This window comes from Zingiber officinale, chromosome 1A (genome assembly GCF_018446385.1).
Source record: "Zingiber officinale cultivar Zhangliang chromosome 1A, Zo_v1.1, whole genome shotgun sequence".
Taxonomy (NCBI): Eukaryota; Viridiplantae; Streptophyta; class Magnoliopsida; order Zingiberales; family Zingiberaceae; genus Zingiber; species Zingiber officinale.
In genome coordinates this window covers 130,267,237-130,290,776 of record NC_055987.1, presented here as the reverse complement: position 1 = coordinate 130,290,776, position 23,540 = coordinate 130,267,237, and the positions used below count along the sequence as shown (strand labels likewise).

Below are 23,540 nucleotides of genomic sequence, written 5' to 3'. Positions count from 1 at the left end.
CCTTCGTTCTGCCACACCATTCTTTTGGGGTGTACCAGGTGCAGACAGTTGGGATTGAATCTCGGCCTCTGATAAGTAATTCCTAAACTCTCCTAAGAGGTATTTGCCACCACGATCAGACCGTAGTGTCTTGATACTTTTACCTAGTCGTTTCTCCACATCAGCCTTGTACTCTTTGAACTTATCAAAGCACTCGGACTTGCGGCGCATTAGGTAAATGTATCCATATCTTGAATAATCGTCTATAAAAGAGACAAAATATTCAAAACCACCTTTTGCCTGGACAGACATAGGACCACACAAATCAGAATGAACCAATTCTAACACTTCTTTGACTCTATACCCCTTGGCCTTAAAAGGTCTCTTGGTCATTTTACCTTCCAAGCAAGATTCACTAGTCGGAAAATTTTCCAACTCTAATGAACCCAAAAGTCCATCGGCTATAAGCCTCTGAATCCTACTTAAGTTAATATGACCAAGCCTTAGATGCCAAAGATATGCTTGGTTCATTTCCGAAGGTTCTTTTCTCTTATTTGAGTTAGAAGATGAGTTATAAATTTTCATGTTTTGCTTTGTGGGAGAAATTGGATTTAAAGTATACAAATTACCAACTAATGCACCAGAACAGATAATCACTTTATTTCTCTTAATAACTACATCGTTACTAAAGGAAACTGAATATCTATCCAAAAACAGTTTAGAAACTGAAATTAAATTCTTTCTAAAACTGGGTACATAAAGATAATTTCTTAAAACCAAATTTCTATTCCTATTAAAAGATAAGTAGACATCTCCCACTGCAACAACCGCCACTTTAGTAGCATTGCCCATGTAGACGGTAATCTCTCCTTCAGTTAGTCGTCGGGTTTCCTGGAACCCTTGCAAGGAATTGCAGACATGATCAGTGGCTCCCGTATCTACACACCAGGTGCTGGTAGATAACACCGCTAAATATGTTTCAACAACTAGAGCATGAGATATACCTTTGTTGTTCTGATTCCTACGAGGACAGTCCGCCTTCCAATGCCCTGACTGCTTGCCCTTCGGCTTCTTCATTCCAGCTTTAGGTCCTGTACTCTGAGATTTATTCACTTTCTTTGCTGAACCAACTTGTTTCATCTTCTTCTTTCCTTTCGGTTTAGAAGTAGAACCATTTTCATTATAGTGAATATGAGAATTGTGACGAAACAATCCTTCTGCTGCCTAAAGTTCTGTCAGTAGTTTCGCCAATGAATATACCATTTTGTTCATATTGTAATTCAGGCGAAAATGCTCAAAACTTCTAGGTAGTGTTTGGAGAATCATATCGATCTGGGTTTCCCCATCAATTTCTTCTCCAAGGATCTGTATTTCGTTCAGATAAGCCATCAACTTTAGGATATGATCCCTCACAGGAGTACCCTCTTGCATGGTGGCTGTTATTATCTTTCTCATGGCTTCTTGTCTAGAAGCCCGATCCTGATGACCAAAGAGTTCCTTGAGATTGTTTATAATATCATAAGCTGTTGGTAAATCTTGATGCTGATGTTGCAATACATTTGACATTAAAGCCAAAATGTAACACCGCGCCATCTCATCTGCCTTTACCCATTTCTTATGATATTCAATCTCCTCTTGGGTAGATTCACCAGTGGGTGCATCAGGACAAGGCTCAGTCAGTACAAACTTATAGAACAATGCCCAGGTTCCTTTTCCAATCTATGCAGTTAGGACCAGTAAATCTATTCTGTTGTAGTATGATGGACAGTGGGTTGAAAGTCATCCTAAGAATCACAAATAATTTTTGGTCAGAACTCTAAATTTAGAATAATATTGATTCCTCAAATAATACTATTTTAAATTAACCAACACCTCAAAACACCGTGAATTTTGTATGCCACGATAGTGTGGACGTATACAAATTCAACATTTGTAAAAGGAGGGTTTTAACCCATTAATTTTATTATCTTGTCAACCTAACTTTTTGACAAATAAAATTAATAGTTGGTATCCTTTGGTCACACAAATAATAGCAGTGACTCCGATGGAGAGGATACTATTAGTTGTGCCTAAGTGTATACCATTACTTGACACTAAGTCCATTAATAAGATTGTGCCCCTTCCGATGGGGAAGATCACACGCTCTTAATTAACTTCCTATAGTCATCCCAAATGGAAGTTTGTTTTAGTGATCCACAAACAAGCTCATCCGATATGGAGGAAGGCACTCAGAGCCAACGCGCAAGCTTGTTTGCATCACTTACAAACCAGTAATGGAGACCGTGGAATTTATTTAAAATCCATCTCCCACTTAGTTATTTATAAATGAGGAATTTTAACTATGCTAGCCTACTAAACATGTTTACTAACATGCACACACAGCACAATATAAAAGCAATAAATAGAAAATCTAATTTTCAACTATTATGGCTTTTATCTATGGTTGTCCTCCATGTGTTGTCATCCCAAGTTGCTGCCATATTTGGCCACCGCCACCAGGTCTAGCTGTCGCATCCATCTTGCTCCTTGTTCCGCTGCGCCTCTGGTCCTCAAAAGGTTCCACGCCTTGCAAGATTCGATCCGCGACATAAATAGAATTTTACATTTTTCGATCATATATTCCTCGAAGGAATATACATGTAAACTAGATCGAACATAAAATAAAAAAATTACATCCATCGATCCTATATTCCATAAAAGGAATGTACATGTAACTAGATCAAAAATAAAATCCTAATAAAACTAAATATAGCTCCTGCTGTATTTTATAATACAATCATGCACACACATATAAATGCCCTTGACATGTCCAAGGGTCCAATCACACACATAATAACTAAAAGCCATAATAGTTGGATCCTGCATCCACAAAGTTAGCACATCCTACTATTTACCTGCCTAAATTATGTATGACATGTGCATAATTAAACTAATACCAAATACACAGAGGCAAAACCCTAGCTCTGATACCAATTGTTGGTTGCTACTCGGAAAACCTAATGGTTCCACTGTACAAAAATTTTGTACAAAGGTCTGAACCTTTTCCTAGCTACCATGTGTTCTTTTAAATTAAACTTGGATCGCCTGCGGAACTTAACACGTTTGATCCAAAGTTTAATCTATTTGTTCTTTTAGGTTTAGATTTGGATCTCCTGCGGAACTTAACACGTTCAATCCAAATCACCTAGGTTATTAATTTCATTAAATATTAGTTTCCAAAATTGGCTTCCAGGACTACATGGCGAGGCACATGACCTTCTTGGATATGGGAACAACCACCACCGCCTAGACAAAGCCTTTTAAGGAAAGTTAATATTTAATTTCCTTAAATAACTTTAGGTCAACCGAAAAGAACAATCAAATCACAAGGAAAAGAAAAACAAAAGAACACAACATCGAAAACAAATTCGAAATACTAGAGTCGCATGTCTCTTGTATTTGGTATTATTTCCAAAAATAACTAGTATGATTGTAACGCCCAAAAATTCTCAAAATTATTTTAGAAATATTCTATGATTTTTCTGAAATTTTAGAATATTTTTATGAATTTTTAGAGTAGCGGAAGTAGCAAAAAAAAAAATAAATAGAAAACGAAATAGCTTAAGCGGGGATTGAACCCGAGACCTATTGGGTCCTATGATTTATGGTGAACCATGGTAACCAAGTGAACCCAGCAGGGCCGTGCTGAAAGGAAAGGGAAAAAATTTTATTTAAGTTGGAGTTGGGCCGGAATTATCACTTAATATAAATAGGGAATTAATAAGTGAAGAGTTATTTTCCCTTAACGTGATTTTTCCTCACCCTCACCCTAACCTCACGCCGACTCCCTCTCCTTCTCCTTCTCTCGGCGCCAACCACAAGAGGGCCTAGGGTTCCTCTCCTAGGACTCCAAGGGCACTTTCCGGCGATGACTTCGACACGAGGACGCTCCCCTCCGCGAGAGGAACGCGAAGACGTGAGAAGATCGTCGAAAGGGTCGTCTCCTCCGGAAATTTAGCGATTAGAATCGTAAGAAACTTCGAATAGGAGGTAAGAAACCCCTCACCTACAGTATAAGTAGCTTCCGTGTGGATTTTATGTTTTAGTTTAGCAGTACATAGACTTTCGACACAAGGGATGTGAATTAGCGCACACCAAGTGTTCGATTAAATTGTTTATTGCAGTAAAATGCAACTTAGGCATTTTAGTAGCTTGGATAAATGCGATAGAAGCACTTTTCACAGTTCATATGGTCTTGCTACAGCTTTTACAGGACTGGGTGTCCAATGGGTGGGCTCCCACAGTCGCCTCTAGGTTTAGATAACCTAGTTCTGGGTTTAGACAACCTAGTAAAAGCAAGACAAGCAATAATTAGCTATGTTCAGTATTTTACTTTTCAGTGGCTCTGTACTGGATTAGATATCCATTGGGTTGGACTCCCACAGTCGTCCCTAGGTTCAGACAACCTAGTAACCCTACTAAATTCGGGACTTGTAAACCCGGGTTTAGTTAGGGATGCGCGCATAGCAAGTACAGTCGCCGGGCCCAAACAGCAGCTTGATTATTATTTTAATCTACTTATGAATATAGTTTTCAAACATCACAAATTAGTCATGTGAGTTCAGTTCAGTTTAGCATCAGATTAGTATTTGCTTAGCTTAGCTTTAGTATCAGTTTAGCTTTCTGTTGATATAACATGATCAGTTTCGATTTCCATGTGTTGTATGCCATGCCATGTTTAGCATATTCAATATGTTCCTTTCAAATAGCATGTTTTCAAAGCATAAATAGCATCGTATACATGTTTTTGTGAGGTAGCTGGTTTCTTACTAAGCGAAAGCTTATAGATACTTTCTTTTCTTTATACTGCAGATAAAGGTAAAGGAAAGCTGGACTAGCGGAGGCTGGAGGGCAATGCTACGAAGATGTGTGTGGGCAGGAGTTTGGAATGAAGATCTTAGGGACTTAGCAAATTGTTTTAAGCATTAGAACTTTTCGGTGTCTTAGTATTTTGCACTTTAGTATGTTAATGGTCATGAATTAGTTAACCATGCACTCTATTATGCTTAGAACATTTCTTTTATGACGTTAGAATGTTATTTATCACTGGTAGAGTATTTCCTAGTCATTTTAGAACTTGTAATGTTGAAATCAGAGCTTAACTGCAAAATCAGAAACCTCAATCGATCGGTGGATCGATTGGGGGTTCCCAATCGATCAGCTGATCGATTGGGCAATCTGTTCCGCGAACAGTAGGATTCTGGATCGATCAGCCAATCGATCCAGCAATTTCTGTTGTGAACATAGAGCTCTGGGATCGATCACTGGATCGATTGACCAGTCTGGATCGATCAGCCGATCGATCCAAAATATCGTCCCGAGCACAGTAGCATGCTGGATCGATCACTGGATCGATCCAACCTATGTCCCGCATACAGTAGCCGGCTGAATCGATCACTGGATCGATCCAACTATTCCAATCGATCGGTGGATCGATGGGAGGTCTGGTATTAGCGGGAAAATGTTTAAGTTCAGTTCCTTGACCATGGGGAAGGTAAAACATGTTATGAATAGTTAGTTTACACCCCTTAGCATGTATAGAACCAAGAAATGTCAGTAGTTTATCATAATTTTGATTAGTATAGCTTCCGCACCTAGATTTAATGGTGGTCAGGGAATAGTTTAGCACAACATAATGTGACGGTCGACCTTACAGCTTAGTTAGTAGAAGGTGGGTCGTTACAGAGTGGTATCAGAGCCAAGTTCCATACTTCCTACACACACATCAGCATTGAACCTGCAGCTTCCAAGTAAGAACATCTCTCACTTTCTTTATGCTTCTTGTTTCTATGTTTAGATATAACCACAGCATGCTTGTTTATGATGGTAGTTAACATGATAACAATAGTTACTCCAGTATGTTTGTATTAGTTATGTATGTCCTTTGTTCTTTTAGAAATGGCACGAGGACGCCCAGCTAGAAGGACACCAGATACTGAGCCCCAGCACGAGGCAGGCAGTTCAGTGCCTCCCCCAGACCTTATAGCACTAGTGGCTTAGTTACAGCAGCAGCTAGCCGAACAACAACAAGAAATAGCCACCTTAAAGGCTAGTCAGCAGAACACTCCCACTGTCACCCCGGAACCTAACTTAGCGACACCAGTGGTTTTAGAGGTTCCACCAGTCCAACCTGCAGCACCAGTGGCTCTAGCAGCAGGAACACAGAGGGAAGCATATCTGATCCAGTGGCAGAGAGTCAAGCCAGAGAACTTCTCAGGCAACAGTGAACCATGGGATGCACAGGCCTGGTTCAAAACACTGGAGAGTACGATGGAGCTTCTGGACTGGCCAGAACATGAGAAGGTGAAGTGCGCCTCCTTCTGTCTAACAGGAGATGCACGTATGTGGTGGGAGAGAATTAGAGCGAAGCGCCAAGTAAACCAGATGACATGGGATGACTTCGAGAAGGAGTTCTTTGAGGAATTCTTTCACATGCGGGTTACAAACCGCCACTACGACGAGTTCACTGAGTTTCGTCAGGACAACCTTTCAGTGGAGGAAGCCGTGAAGAAATTCAACAGATTGGCTCGTCTATGCCCTGAACTAGTCAGCACAGAGAAAGAACGAGTCCGGTTGATGCTCAAGATGCTGAGGCCGGAAATAGCAGTGAACGTGGCTGGTGGCGTTCATAGGCCACAAACCACCGAAGAGCTAGTGAGCAGTGCTCTAATCACTGAGCATTACCAGAATGGCAGCAGGAGCAAGTCCTCTCGAAGCTAAGGGCCAAGGAGGCTCGGGCACTCAGAAGCAGCAGGGCCACAGCTCTAATGGAAAGGGAACTCCGGCAACAAGCGCAAACCAGGAGTTACCCAAAAGGAGGACCAGCCAAGAGACCCAGTTATCCAAAGTGTGCTACTTGTGGGAAATTCCATCCCGAGTTTGTCGTAAGGGCACACGAGGATGCTTTGAATGCGACGGGAAGGGCATATGGCCAAGTGTCCAAACAAGATCGGTCTTCCTCAGCCACAGCCGATTCGGTATGGAGGCCAGCCAGCTCGATTACATCAGATGCCATACATCAGCTAGGGCAGATTAGAAGCCCCTCCAGCCACGACCAATGCGAGGATCTACTCACTCACGAGAGAGGCAATGAATGCCTCGGCAGTTGTTACAGTTTAGTATTTTACAACAAAGTACAACTGTCTTATTCGATACTGGGGCAACCCATTCATACATATCCAGGGCATTTGCTGAGAAGTTAGCAGTACCTCCAGAGGTACTCAGTAGCCAATTCCTTACGACGTTACCCTCAGGAGAAATCATGGCATCTACGCACTGGCTCAGAGCAGTGCAGACAGAGAGCTCTTTTGCGATCTGATAGTGATTAATATGACCGACTACGACGTTATCTTCGGGATGGACTTCTTGATCAAATACGGTGCCTCCATCGAGTGCCGTAAACAGAAAGTCATATTCCAACCTGAAGCGGAAGCACAGTTCGAATTCATCGGAGAACCCAGGAGAAAGGCCAAGAAGTTTCTCTCAGCTCTGAAGGCACAGAGGTTGATGGATTCAGGATGTACGGGGTTCTTAGCACACGTAGTCAGTACCAGTCAGGACAAGGACCAACAGCTAGCAGAGGTCCGAGTCGTATGTGACTACCCAGCAGTCTTCCCTGAAGAGTTACCAGGCCTAGCACCAGACAGGGAGATCGAATTTGAGATAGAGCTCATCCCCGGTACAAATCCTATCTCCAAAGCACCTTACCGCATGGCTCCAGCAGAACTAAAAGAACTTCATGAGCAACTACAGGAGCTGCTTGACAAAGGCTTCATACGCCCTAGTCAGCACCTGTATTGTTCGTGAAGAAGAAGGACGGGAGCATGCGCCTGTGTATAGATTACCGGACACTGAACCAAGTCACAATCAAGAACAGGTATCCTCTTCCCAGAATTGATGACCTGTTCGACCAGCTAAAGGGAGCAGCAGTGTTCTCTAAGATAGACCTCAGATCAGGTTATCATCAAGTGAAAGTCAAGGAAGGGGATATACCCAAGACAGCATTTAGGACTAGATACGGACATTACGAGTTCGTAGTCATGCCCTTTGGCATGACAAATGCTCCAGCTACTTTCATGGACCTCATGAACAGGGTATTCAGAGAATACTTAGATAAATTTATTATCGTGTTCATCGATGACATTCTTATCTATTCAGGAACTCAGGAAGAACACGCAGAGCACCTGAAAACAGTATTGCAGACCCTTCAGCAGAACCAGCTGTATGCCAAGTTCACGAAATGTGAATTTTGGTTAGATCAGGTGTCCTTCCTGGGTCACATCATCTCAAAGGATGGTATCATGGTAGACCCCAATAAGATAGAAGCTGTGAGCAACTGGAAAAGACCCAAGAACGCTAGTGAGATCAGAAGCTTTCTGGGATTAGCAGGTTATTACAGAAAGTTTGTAGAGGATTTCTCCAGGATAGCCTCCCCACTGACAGCTCTTACCAGAAAGAACAGAAAATTTCAGTGGACAGAGGACTATGAGAACAGTTTCAGCGAGCTGAAAAGAAGATTGACCAGTGCACCTATACTAACTCTACCAGAAAACGCAGATAGCTTCGATATATATAGTGATGCCTCGAAGTTGGGACTAGGAGCAGTGCTGATGCAAGATGGCAAGGTAATCGCCTACGCCTCCAGACAACTCAAGGATTATGAGAGGAATTACCCCACTCATGACCTTGAGCTTACGGCAGTGGTGTTCGCTCTCAAGATTTGGAGACATTACTTGTATGGAGCTCAGTGCAGAGTGTATACAGATCATCAGAGTCTGAAATACTTCTTCACTCAGAAGGATCTGAATATGCGACAGCGCAGATGGCTAGAGCTGGTCAAGGACTACGATATAGACATCCTCTACCACCCAGGAAAGGCAAATAGGGTAGCAGATGCACTTAGCAGAAAGTCCAGTGCTGCCCTATTATCTTTAGCAGCCATGTCACCGCCTCTACAGAAGGAGATCTCAGATTTCTGTCTCGAGCTCATAGTCGGACAGCTCTCTACTATGACATTAGAGTCTACCTTGCTCGGTGACATCCAGACAGCTCAGGAGCAGGATCCTGAAATTCAGAGAATCAAGCAAGGTTTAGCAGAATCAGAAGGTGGAGAGTTCAGAATATCAGATAGTGGGGTATTATATTTTGGTGACAGATTATGTGTTCCAGATCAGGAGGAACTACAGAGGAAAATCCTAAACGAGGCTCACAAGACTCCTTATGCGATGCATCCTGGCTCCACCAAAATGTATCAGGACTTGAAGAAACGTTTTTGGTGGCCTGAGATGAAGAGAGACATCGCTCGATATGTCAGCACCTGTCTAACCTGTCAGAGGGTTAAGGCAGAACATTAGAGACCAGGGGGAGTTTTGCAGCCCATACAGATACCAGAATGGAAGTGGAAAGACATTTCTATGGATTTCATCGTGGGATTACCCAGAACCACGAATGGTTTTGATACCATCTGGGTAATAGTCGACAGATTGACTAAATCAACCCACTTCTTAGCTATCAGGATATCCTACTCCATGGAACAGTTAGCTCAATTGTATCTCAAGGAGATCGTTAGATTACATGGAGTCCCACGAACCATCATCTCAGACAGAGACAGTAGATTCACATCACACTTCTGGGAGTGTGTACAGTCAGCTTTGGGCACGAAGTTAAAGTTCAGCACAGCTTTCCATCCTCAGATAGATGGACAGACAGAGCGAGTAAATCAGGTACTCGAAGATATGCTCCGAGCATGTGCCCTAGATTTCTGAGTTTAGCAGAATTTGCATACAACAATAGCTATCAGGCCACCATCGGCATGGCACCTTATGAGGCTCTCTATGGGCGGAGGTGTAGATCTCCAATCTGCTGGTATGAGAGTGGTGAACAGAAAGAGCTAGAACTTCAGACAGATCTAGTGGCAGATACCACAGCAGCTATACAGCAGATCCGCCAGAGGATAGAGACAGCTCAGAGCCGCCAGAAAAGCTATGCTGATACACGGCGCAGACCTTTAGAGTTTTCAGTTGGGGATTCAGTGTTCCTTAGAGTAGCTCCCATGAAGGGAGTAATGCGTTTTGGGAAGAAGGGCAAGCTAAGTCCCATATATGTGGGACCATACCTTATCAGCAGAAGAGTGGGCAAGGTAGCATATGAGCTAGAGCTGCCCCAGGAAATGTCAGCTGTCCATAATGTATTTCATGAAGCATATCCCAGATGTCACCCAGGTGATTGAGCCCCAGTCGGTACAGATCCGCGAAGACCTCAGCTATGACAGTAGGCCTATTCAGATAATAGACCGAGCAGTTAAGAAATTGCGGAATAAGGAAGTATCATTAGTCAAAGTTATTTGGCACAGTCACACAGCAGAAGTGGAAACTTGGGAGACAGAAGCCAGCATGAGACAGAAGTACCCAGAATTATTCTAAGTTCGAGGACGAACTTTTTATAAGGTATGGGGGATTGTAACGCCCGAAAATTCTCAAAATTATTTTAGAAATATTCTATGATTTTTCTGGAATTTTAGAATATTTTTATGAATTTTTAGAGTAGCGGAAGTAGCAAAAAAAAAAAAGAAAAGAAAACGAAATAGCTTAAGTAGGGATTGAACCCGAGACCTATTGGGTCCTATGATTTATGGTGAACCATGGTAACCAAGTGAACCCAGCAGGGTCGTGCTGAAAGGAAAGGGAAACAATTTTATTTAAGTTGGAGTTGGGCTGGAATTATCACTTAATATAAATAGGGAATTAATAAGTGAAGAGTTATTTTCCATTAACGTGATTTTTCCTCACCCTCACCCTAACCTCACGCCGACTCCATCTCCTTCTCCTTCTCTCGGCGCCAACCACAAGAGGGCCTAGGGTTCCTCTCCTAGGACTCCAAGGGAACTTTCCGGCGATGACTTCGACACGAGGACGCTCCCCTCCGCGAGAGGAATGCGAAGACGCGAGAAGATCGTCGAAAGGGTCGTCTCCTCCGGAAATTTAGCGATTAGAATCGTAAGAAACTTCGAATAGGAGGTAAGAAACCCCTCACCTGCAGTATAAGTAGCTTCCGTGTGGATTTTATGTTTTAGTTTAGAAGTACATAGACTTTCGACACAAGGGATGTGAATTAGTGCACACCAAGTGTTCGATTAAATTGTTTATTGCAGTAAAATGCAACTTAGGCATTTTAGTAGCTTGGATAAATGCAATAGAAGCACTTTTCACAGTTCATATGGTCTTGCTACAGCTTTTACAAGACTGGGTGTCCAATGGGTGGGCTCCCACAGTCACCTCTAGGTTTAGATAACCTAGTTCTGGGTTTAGACAACCTAGTAAAAGCAAGACAAGCAATAATTAGCTATGTTCAGTATTTTACTTTTCAGTGGCTCTGTACTGGATTAGATATCCATTGGGTTGGACTCCCACAGTCGTCCCTAGGTTCAGACAACCTAGTAACCCTACTAAATTCGGGACTTGCAAACCCGGGTTTAGTTAGGGATGCACGCATAGCAAGTACAGTCGCCGGGCCCAAACAGCAGCTTGATTATTATTTTAATCTACTTATGAATATAGTTTTCAAACATCACAAATTAGTCATGTGAGTTTAGTTCAGTTTAGCATCAGATTAGTATTTTCTTAGCTCAGCTTTAGTATCAGTTTAGCTTTCTGTTGATATAACATGATCAGTTTTGATTTCCATGTGTTGTATGCCATGCCATGTTTAGCATATTCAGTATGTTCCTTTCAAATAGCATGTTTTCAAAGCATAAATAGCATCGTATACATGTTTTTGTGAGGTAGATGGTTTCTTACTAAGAGAAAGCTTATAGATACTTTCTTTTCCTTATACTGCAGATAAAGGTAAAGGAAAGCTGGACTAGCGGAGGCTGGAGGGCAATGCTACGAAGATGTGTGTGGGCAGGAGTTTGGAATGAAGATCTTAGGGACTTAGAAAATTGTTTTAAGCATTAGAACTTTTCGGTGTCTTAGTATTTTGCACTTTAGTATGTTAATGGTCATGAATTAGTTAACCATGCACTCTATTATGCTTAGAACATTTCTTTTATGACGTTAGAATGTTATTTATCACTGGTAGAGTGTTTCCTAGTCATTTTAGAACTTGTAATGTGATTGAGGCACGAAACAGTGCTGAAATCATAGCTTAACTGCAAAATCAGAAACCTCAATCGATCGGTGGATCGATTGAGGGTTCCCAATCGATCAGCTGATCGATTGGGCAATCTGTTCCGCGAACAGTAGGCTTCTGGATCGATCAGCCGATCGATCCAGCAATTTCTGTCGCGAACAGAGAGCTCTGGGATCAATCACTGGATCAATTGACCAGTCTGGATCGATCAGCCGATCGATCCAGAATATCGTCCCGAGCACAGTAGCGTGCTGGATCGATCATTGGATCGATCCAACCTATGTCCCGCATACAGTAGCCGGCTGAATCGATCACTGGATCGATCCGACTATTCCAATCGATCGGTGGATCGATTGGGAGGTCTGGTATTAGCGGGAAAATGTTTAAGTTCAGTTCCTTGACCATGGGGAAAGTAAAACATGTTATTAATATTTAGTTTACACCCCTTAGCATGTATAGAACCAAGAAATGTCAGTAGTTTATCAAAATTTTGATTAGTACAGCTTCCGCACCTAGATTTAATGGTGGTCAGGGAATAGTATAGCACAGCATAATGTGACGGTCGACCTTACAGCTTAGTTAGTCACCACAAAGAGGAAGAGAGGGAGAGAGGATGACCGGCCACAACACCAAGGAAAAAGAGGGAGAGAATAATAGAGGTTGTATCTCATGAAGGCACCACAACCCCCTCTTTTATATTCCTTAGCTTTGGAAAATAAGGAAATTTAATTACAATAAAATTTCCTTAACTTTCTTTGACATGAATTAATTAAGAAAAATAAAACAAAATTTCCTAAATCATCATGTCATGGCCGGCCACCTCATGGAGAACAAATAAGACAATTTTCAATCAACAATTAAAAATTCCTTATTTGTCTTCGGAAATTTTAAAAAATAAAATTTCTCTTTACAATCCCTTCATGGTTGATAAAAAGAAATTTCTATAATTTTAATTTTTCTACATGTGAATAATTTATAAAGAAGAAAAATAAAATATCTTTCCAATCTATAAATAAGGAAAGAGATCTAATCTCTTTCTTTAATCTTTTGTAGATCCTTTTAAAAGAGATATTTTAATTTTTAATCTCTCCAATAAATTATATCTTTTACATAAGAAAAATTTAAAATTAAAATTCTTTTTAATTTAATGGGGGCCGACTACCTAAGCTTGGGTTCAAGCTAGGGCCGGCCACCCATGAACCAAGGCTTGGCCGGCCCTAGCTTGATCCACAAGCTAGCTTGGCCGACCCCTACATCATGGGTACGAAGGAGGGTATAGGTGGGTATAGTACTCTATAAATAAGAGGCTATGATAGGGACCGAGAGGAGGAATTTGTTTTGGTCTCCCGATAAAATTAAGCATCCCGTGTTCGCCCCGAACACAACTTAATTTTATCAATAATAATTCATTCCACTAGAGAACTATTATTGAACTACCGCACCAATCCCAAATTACATTTTTGGGCTCCTTCTTATTATGAGTGTGTTAGTCTCCCTGTGTTTAAGATGTCGAATGTCCACTAATTAAGTGAGTTACTGACAACTCATTTAATTAATATCTTAATCCAAGAATAGTACCACTCATCCTTATCGTCATGTCGGACTAAGTCCACCTGCAGGGTTTAACATGACAAACCTTATGAGCTCTTCTTGGGGACATTATCAACCTAGATATTAGGACACAGTTTCCTTCTATAATCAACAACACACACTATATGTGATATCATTTCCCAACTTATCGGGCTTATTGATTTATCGAACACTACAACAAAATTGTTAAAAGACAACACCATAAAGACAACGATTTTAGAAGGAACTGTTGTTAATTTGGTAAAAGACAACAGTTTTTGGCAAAACCGTTGTCTTTGAGCGCCCGAAAAAAATAAAAGACAACAGTTTTGTAAAAACCGTTGTTGTTGAGCGACTTTTTCTAAAATCAACAACACCTTTTACAACAGTTTTCTAAAACTGTTGTCTTTAAACATTTTTTTAAGGGGTCAAAGACAACAGTTTTAATAAACCGTTGTCTTTGACTTTATTCTTTCACTGTTTTCCCCCTTCGTCATTTTTGTTGTAGCAGTGGTTTACTTCTTTCTCTCCGAAAAATTTTTGGCGCACTATTTTCCCCCCTTAGCCTACCCGAACCCTAAACCTCTCTCCTCATACGATCTTTCTCCTCATACAGCTCTAGGTGTTGCCTCCGCCTCGGCCGCGTCCCGACCCTCGTCGTCTCCTCCGCCGACACTGCCCGAGATGTCCTCCGCACCCACGATCACATCTGCGCCAGCCGCTCCTCCACCACCGTCACTCCCATCCTCCTCGATGGCTGCAGTGACATAGCCTTCGCCCCCTACGACGACGAGTGGAGGCAACGCCGCTGGATATGCAGCCTCCACCTGTTGAGCCCCAAGATGGTACAGTACTACGCTCTGGTTCGCGAGCAGGAGGTGGCCACCATGGTTGCCGCCATCTGCTCCCGTGGATTGGCAGTGGAGATCGACATGTCCGCCGTCCTGTTTGCCTTCTCCAACGACATCCTGTGTCAGATAGTCACGGGGAAGAAGTTCGAAGGGAGGAAAGGGTTGTTCTCGAAGCTCATCTCAGAGAACTCGGTGCTGCTGGCCAAGATTTATCTCGGGGATTACCTCTCGTGGCTCGGTTGGGTGGATTGGTTGCTCGGCAAGGTGGCGCGAGTGAAGAAGAACCATAAGAGGTGGGATGATCTGCTGGATCATGTTATCAAGGAACATGAAGAGCGAGTGTCGTCGGATGATGAGAAAGATTTCGTGGATGTTTTGATCTCCCTTCAGAAGGATCCCGTGTTGGAATCCATCCTCACTCCGGAAGTCATCAAGGCGCTTCTTCAGGTAGATTAATTCTTCCTCTGCTCAAATTCCACAGCAAATAGGTCGAATAGCCGAACCGTATGAGGACATTCCCTAATACATTTTTAGGGAATGTCTTCTTGTGAGACAATTATTTTTTCAAAACAATCCTAAAAATTTTATTGACCTGGACTAGTGGTTTTAATGTTCAGAGGTTATATGTGGAAAATTGTTCAATAAAGTATAGAAACGCAGTGGTGTTATTTTGGTCTGTGGCAGATCAGCATCGAGACTACATCTCCATATATAAATGTATTGTCTAAGTTCCAGTATGAATGGTTATATCACACTTTATACGGTGCAAAAGTAATTTAGATTTACTCTTTATTTGTATTACATTTGCTAATTTCTTAAATTTACATCACCAAAAGATTAGAGCTTGGAATTCTAGAATTCACAAGTGCAAGGATGGAAGTTGTTTATATATGGTTATCCTTTTAGAGTATCTAGTAAGTCATTTCCTTATCTGATCTCTGAGCAACCATTGAGACGAGTACAATACTGTGGAACACTTTAATCTTCTATGAGATGTTGTACTTGATTTGCACTAACCACTCAAATTCATTGAACCTAACTCTTTGAAGCAAAAAACACTACAACTATGTAGGATTCTTAGCATTTATGATCCTTGTGAGATAAATGAATTATCTTTCATATAGTTAATTATCATATATGTATGCTAGTTAACCACAATTTGGCTTGGAATACAGGTGGAAATTCTTGCCTCTACATATTTCTTTTGTATTTCTTCTGTGGCAGCAACAGTCTTCTTTTGTATCGTGTAATCTAGTATATTTTCGGTCCTAAATTTTGCCCAGTAATTCCTGCCTTTGCGTTTCTATACTTTATTGAACAATTCCCATTCCAATAAGGAATTAACTAAAAGAACAATCCATTCCATTCAATTCCAAGTTCATCCCCCATTGGAATCTTTCACCATCCTTGGGATCGCAAAACCCCACATCCATGCCTTGCTAGGTTCCTCCCGTCTGAACTCCCTGCCTCTGACACCTTCCTTACACACATTGCTTCTCTAGTCGATAATAACAAAAGGAAATTGGAGCTACAGGAAGGCAACAAGTTTTATTTTAATTTTTTTTATTTCTATTATTGTTTTTGTTTATGGTGGTGCACCTGTCACAGGGAGTGGCTAATGTGTTGAAGTTGCTTCCTTTTCCGTATTTTTTGTTTTGTTTTTCTTGTCCTTATGTGCCTTTATTATTGAAGGTGTACCTGCCTGTTTTCTTCGGTGTGGTTGGTAGTCCAGCCAGTGAGGGAAGTTTTGGAGAGAAGCTGAGTTCGGTTGGGGACTAGAAATTAGTAAAGGGATCTCTTTTAGCTAGGTGTATTATATCATTCTAATGCAGTGGGACTACTTTGGTAGAAGTAGCATCAGGGGCACTGATGGTGAAGGGTGAATGCTGGCATGTTTGTCAATAAATATTGTAGAACAAATTAAAGGAGGTAAGTATTTTGCTAAACCCTAATCTAATTTCTGGCCCGAGTGATCTGGTTCTATTTCGGGTTTTGTAGTTGCAGGAAGAGAAATACGTCAGCAAAGTTTCTGCAAGCATTTGCTGCTGATCATGACAATCCAGAGTTGCAGAGGCAAATAGGTTGCATGACTGGAATCTTCCAAATGTTCGACCGACAGCAAATTCTCACTGGGAGGCGTTTAAATGTTAGTAGTGGCCACAGCCACAAAACTCTCCCTTCTGATAACATTTTTTCCCTTCCATTCCATTGTTTGATGCAGTTTGTTTCAAAAACTGAGACTAGTGTTACTTAGTATTCATAAGTCTTCCCATAAAGAAGATATTATAGATGTCTTCTTGTTTATACTACTGTTACTTAGTATTCATAAGTGTTCCTAAAAACTTTATTGTTTTAAAAATATTATTATCTTTTTTATTTGTTGAATATAGATGTCTCTACTATTATGACTGTGTGTCCTGGACTAATGGTTGGTTTTCTACTTGCAAATCAAAATGTCAAGGATGCATATCAATTGGAATGGAATAAGGTGATTAAGAATTTGTTCTTTATTTTTATTTTCTAGGTTATTGAATGTCTATATATAATATACCTATTGAGGCAACTTGTTTTAGCTTGCTTGTTTCATTCTTCATATTATGTCTGCTAAAATTATTTTTTCACTGTTTGTTGTTACTAGGCTAGAAGAGCTTTGAAAATTTGAGAGTGAAGACAACTCATACAAATCAAGAATTTAAAATCATTGGGATAAGTGGCAAGCCTTGCAAAGATGAAATGTGAGTTTTTCCGGGTTGTGTTGTTTCATTATTTGTCAGCATTTTGCAATCAATTGGTTTATAAGAATTTTTGAACCATATGTAATGAAGCATTATTTTAAGAACTAGGAGAAGCTGCTTTTATATACCAAATCGCTGTAATGAAGAATTTTTGAACCATATGTAATGAAGCATTTCACTGCAAAGATATACCAAATCGCTATCAACATTTCAATGAGCTTCCCTGGTGGAAAAGTCAAGGTTGAAGCCTCAAAAACGAATGCGTGTCCTTAGTGAGGTATGTGCCGATCTTTAAGATTGGTTTTGTTGGTATGACCTATATGTTATTTTTTCATGCTTATCCTTGGATGATAGGCTTTGAGGTTCAATAATTATGATCCTAACCCACTCCTACATGCTTGTGGCGTTAGCATTGTCACTGCTTTTACTCAAGTAGGAGGCATAATATTACAGCCTCCCCGGGTATAGTTTTATGTTTTGTATTTATACTTTTACGTATTATTTGAGGTTATTTATGACAACTAAAGCAAATGTTGCAGCTCAGAGTTGGCAATGGAGAGAACTTTATTCCATCAAGAGGGGAGATGGAATTTTAACCAAAAGGTGTGTTTTTTTTCTTTCAATGAGTTTATTCTTTAAATTGTTAGGACCCTTGTATTGAAAAATCTGGACTGTGGTTTCACTTGGAGGTCTGACTATTCTTTCCAAGTTAAATTTGTGAAAATTCTAGGTTAATCAGAGTCCATCCAATCCTACCAGACAGGATTGGCGACTAGTTCCAGTTTCAACATGCTGAAGTGAATTGTTCAAGATTTTGAAACTTGTCTCTTTTGATCATAAAAACTTGGACAACTTGCTGAACAAAATTGAGAGACAAAAGGACCTTGATAATATAAAGGAGTGCATTCAAAAGGTATTTTATTTCAATTCCATCTTCCTGCATTCTCTTATTTCGTTATGTACCACAGCACCTGAAATGCCCAAGAGTTGTTTTATAGTCCATAGGGGAAGGTTCTTCTGCTGTACCTTCACGAAGGAGATATGTAGATCTCAAACCTTCTTCCAATCACACATCCATCGAGCTGACAGGGACAGATCGGCCTGGCCTCCTCTCTAAAGTTAGTGTTGTTCTTACTGATCTTAAATGCAATGTGGTGAGTGCTGAGGTCTGGACACACAACACTCGAGCCGCAGCAGTTATGCAGGTGACCGACGAGATGAATTCAGCTATAACTGATCCTCAAAGACTCTCTAGAATCAAACAACTACTTTGCAATGTGCTAAAAGGGAACAACAGGCATAGGGGAGCCAAGGCTGCGGTTTCCATGGGTATCACTAACATAGAGAGAAGGCTTCACCAGTTGATGCTTGATGATAGGGATTATAAGAGGTCTGAAGAAGATAGTGGCAACGAGAATTGCCGGACAAAGGTTACTGTTGTCAATTGGTTTGACAAGGATTATTCTATGGTCACAATACGGTGTAAGGATAGGCCGAAGCTTCTTTTCGATACAATTTGCACTTTAACAGATATGCAATATGTGGTTTTCCATGGAAGTTTATTTGTAATGAGATAAATTTTATTTGAACATGAGATATGTTTTTTCTTTTGTGATTGTAATTCTTGTATAACTAACATTTTGAATGATATTGATGTGGAGAATATTCTTTCTTGATTATGATTCTTTATTATATATTTAAATTAAAATCTGATATATTGGTATTAAAATTTAATAATTTAAAAGACAACAGTTTAAAACTGTTATTGTTGTCTATCACCCTCAAAGACAACGGTTAAAAACCGTTGTCGTAGCCCCCAAAACGATTGTAATTGGCAGTGTTACGTTATTAAAAATGCTCTAAATAACAACAGTTTTAAACCGTTGTCTTTTCATTCAAAGACAACGGTTTAAAACCGTTGTAAAACTGTTGTCTTTTCATTCAAAGACAACGGTTTAAAACCGTTGTTGTAGCCCCCCACTTTTAACAACACTGCCAATTACAACGGTTTAAAGGGCCTACGACAACGGTTTTTAGCCGTTGTCTTTTAATGTTTTTGTTGTAGTGGAACTAAATCTTACCCATTGATAAATTAACGAAATAAATATCAAATATATGTGCTTGTTATTATATTAGGATTAAGAGCACACACTTCCATAATAACTGAGGTCTTTGTTCCTTTATAAAGTCAGTATAAAAGAAACGACCTCTAATAGTCCTACTCAATACACTCTAAGTGTACTAGTGTAATTATATAGTCAAGATAAACTAATTCCTAATTACACTACGACCTTCCAATGATTTGTTCCTTTCCATTTTGGTCGTAAGCTACTGTTTATAATTTATAAGGTACTGATAACATCATCTTCTGTATGTGGCACCACATACTATGTTATCTACAATATAAATTAATTGAACAACTACAACTAAATGTAGACAATTTGACCAAATGTGATTCTTTATTCAAAATAAATGTTTACAAAAGCTTAGGCTTTCAGTATACACTCTAACGCCTTTATGTTTTTGCACCATTAAATTGGAGTTGGGCTTTACCTTCTTAAGGTTGAGCTCAGCAGTTCTTAACATGCTTAGCAGCTCAGGCAGTGGCTTATCAATTTCGTTTATATTGTAATTCATGACAAATTAACTGTAGCTCTCTAGCAAGGATTGCAAGATCAAGTCTGTGGCTAGCTCTTGGCCAAGTGGGAATCCCAACCTCTGTAGGTTCTCTATGTACCCAATCATCTTGAGTACATATGGACCTACAGGAGTCCCATCTTGCATCTTGCACTGAAACAGTGCCTTAGAGATCTCGAATCTCTCATGCCTCGCTTGTCCTTGATATAGTTGACGAAGATATTCAACTATATCATAAGTAGACATCAACTTGTGTTGCTTTTGAAGCTTAGAGTTCATGGTTGCGAGCATGAGGCATGATACATCTAATGCATCATCTTGATGCTTCTTATAAGCATCTCGGTCATCTTGCGTGGCAGTGACAGGAGGTGCCTCGGGAATGGGTTGCTCCAGGATGTATAGTTTTCTTTCTTGTGTGATAACAATTCTCATATTCCTGTACCAGTCCAGGAAATTAGCTCTATTGAGCTTGTCCTTGTCAAGGACAGAACGCAGAGAGAAGATGTTCATGTTTGTTGACATGGCAATCTACAATAGAAATAATGCAGAAAGTAAATATCATATTCCATTTATCATTTAATTAGGTCTTTAACTAAATGATGCTCCCACTGAATTATAGAACTTTTGTAGAATCAAGTCATGGATGTGGTCAAACCACACTACAAGATTCTTACCAATTAACTATAATTTTCGTAGGACAAGATCCACATCATACTATGACTTGAGCTAGCTTTGGCTAAACCGCCCAAGACTTAGTATGATCGGTAGATAACGAATTATCAATTACATCTCTATACAACTCTTGTTTATAGGATCAAAATCCTCATTTATAAAAAACCTTGAGTTAGCTTTGGCTAAATCGCCCAAGATTTAATATAAATGTGATTTGTGTCCTATCGTCCAACCGTTGGAAAATGCCTATAGTTATACCTGATCAAATTGAGTTAACTAGTTATACTCAATCTAATTGAGTTTGTACTCACCCAAGCCTTGATAGGCGGGACCAAGATTGTCCCTCCGCACCCTACCAAGATAATATGTGTTGCTCTGCTTTGGCAGATTCAACAACAAAAAATGATCGAGGTAGTGATGGGTATCAAAACTTGGTAGGCATTTCGAGTTGACTTGATTAAGATCTAATCTAATCGTGGATTCGTATCTTATACGCATCAAGGCACTAATTACCCTACATTATCATGCATCACATACACAAGCAATGAAAGATAATTAATTATTTTGTGATGAGGTCATGGCCCTACTACAATCTTTTCAAGCCAATGGAAAGATTGGACGGTCAACCTAGGGTCAACAACTTCTTCAAGCGCCTCCCTTTGACCGCCATGTGTTGAAATCACCCTCCTCGTAACTCCTTCTTGAGTGGACCTTCCACCGCTTCATTTTGTACATTAAAAATATGAAACTCGAGTTACATTCGAGTCTAAAATCTATTTACAACAAGAATATAAAAGAGAGGCACGACGCGATGGTCGCATATAACATATACAATACGCACAACACAAAAACGACGCACAGGCCATATTATGAATTACAACACATTTAACCAATCATATTGGGATTTTTGGGCCATGACCATCACAAAATCACACATAATTCTAAATTATGTATTTTACATAAATTTCTATAATTTTACTACTGTTTTTATGAATTTTATGAGTCACAACTTCCCGGCGGTCCCGTTTAGCGGTTTTTCGGGCGCGATCGTGGGACAATGCCCCTTGCGGGGTTAGGGGCAGCACCCCTTCTCACGAAATGAATATCGCGAGTGTCCCATCTTGATCTAACAACACCTTAATCCACTGTCCCAAAACAATTTGGGCGAGACCTTGCCGTTTCGGAAGGTTTTTCTCGATAGTCGAAGCCTACAAGTGTCCAAGCACTTGTTGCTTCGCTTCTATGAGAAAAATACTCAGAAAATCTATAAAAATAACAAACTTACAGAAACTTACAGATCTGAAATATTTTCATAAAATTAAAATATAAACTTGTACATGCTTCGCACGTGGCTCTGATACAATTGTTGGGACTTTCGAGCCGCAAAAATTACTTTTTGCGTTGCGGAAACCTCGAAGTCTTGCCACGGATCCATGCAAAGATATATATAAAAATAAATCATGTACATGTTTCTAACCTAGATCTACCTTAGATCTACATGAACAAGAAGCATTACCCTTGTTGCGAAGCCCTTCGCTAATTCCGCTCGTCCAAAAGGTTGCTGGATCTCGAGAGTGTCAAGCATACACTCCTCTATACGTATCCACACGGACAAGAGATGGAGATAAACCACCTAGAGTGTGCTAGCACTCTTGGATGGCTCAGCAATGGAGGAGAAGGAGAATAGAGAAGAGAGGAGGAAGAAGATGACTTGAATGAAAGCACACAATTGCACTAACTTTCTCTTAATGTGGCCGGCAACATAAAACATGTTTTATACCTCCATGTAATACCAAGAGTCATGACTCTTGGTCTTCCTCATGAGGTGGCACACAAAATGAGGTGGCTCTTGATGATGTGGAACACCATCATTGGCCGGCCCATGCCAAGTCACAAATGAGGTGGCATTTGGTCAAGTCAAACTTGACCCTTCATCTTTCCTCTCAAGTCAAGTCAAACTTGACTTAAATTCTCCCATGGTTGATCAAATCTAACCTTTGATTCAAGTCAATTTGATTTAATGAATCTCTATTCATTAAATTAAATTGATTCAATGAGTCATAATCTAAATTAGACTCATTCAATACATGAATCAAATTGAGTCCAACTCAATTAGTCTAATTTAGATTACTCTTAATCCAATTTGGTTCATCATATGAACCTAATCTCCATCTAATTTCCCTTTGTGTATGACCCTATAGGTTCTTATAACGTTGGCAATGCTCCTAAACCCATTTAGAAGCATAAGTAATGAGCGGTATTTAGCAGCACATCATTACTACCCAAGTTACAAGAATGTTGAGATCCAACATCACCTTTGTGACTACTAATTGTGACTCTCACAATATGTGACAATGTCCTTCTATGCTTGACATCTAGATTGATCAAATGAGGCATAGACCGTGTCATCCTCTAATCAATCTATATCTTAAACTCCAAGTAGACTCACTCTAAACAAATGAGCTCAATATCATCATATTGACTCATCTGGGCATGGTCATGCACTTAGTGGTCTCACTCTATCAAGAATCATGATGTCACTCCCGTCATATAGGAGGGATAGATCCCATCTACATCACTCACATCCCTCCGCATAATTTGTTACATACCCAGTAATCGCTTTTATAGTCCACCCAGTTACGGGTGACGTTTGACGAAGCCAAAGTATGCAACTCCTTATGTAGGTAACCATGGTGACTTCAGGTCCAAGGATTGATAGTCATACTAATAGTCACATGAGAAAGTATATGACACTCATATAACGATCCATAATACTTTCTCATGGCGGGTTATTCAGTATACATTCTCCAATGCATACCCATGTGTCAACTTGATATCTCTATATCCATGACTTGTGAGATCAAGTCATCGAGTTGACCTACATGATAGTCTCATCGCATTAACATTGTCCCTGAATGTTAATACTTGA

The 23,540-nt window shown here is 40.2% G+C and overlaps 1 protein-coding gene across 1 annotated transcript; it reads left to right on the top strand.

Annotated features, from left to right (window-relative positions):
- Nucleotides 1-11,232: 11,232 nt before the first annotated feature.
- On the top strand, nt 11,233-16,821 carry LOC122002922 (cytochrome P450 71A1-like). Its single transcript, XM_042558326.1, has 6 exons — nt 11,233-11,273; nt 14,333-15,014; nt 16,260-16,334; nt 16,400-16,446; nt 16,566-16,713; nt 16,789-16,821. The coding sequence occupies exons 1-6, from the start codon at nt 11,233-11,235 to the stop codon at nt 16,819-16,821; spliced, it is 1,026 nt and encodes a 341-aa protein (XP_042414260.1).
- Nucleotides 16,822-23,540: the final 6,719 nt, after the last annotated feature.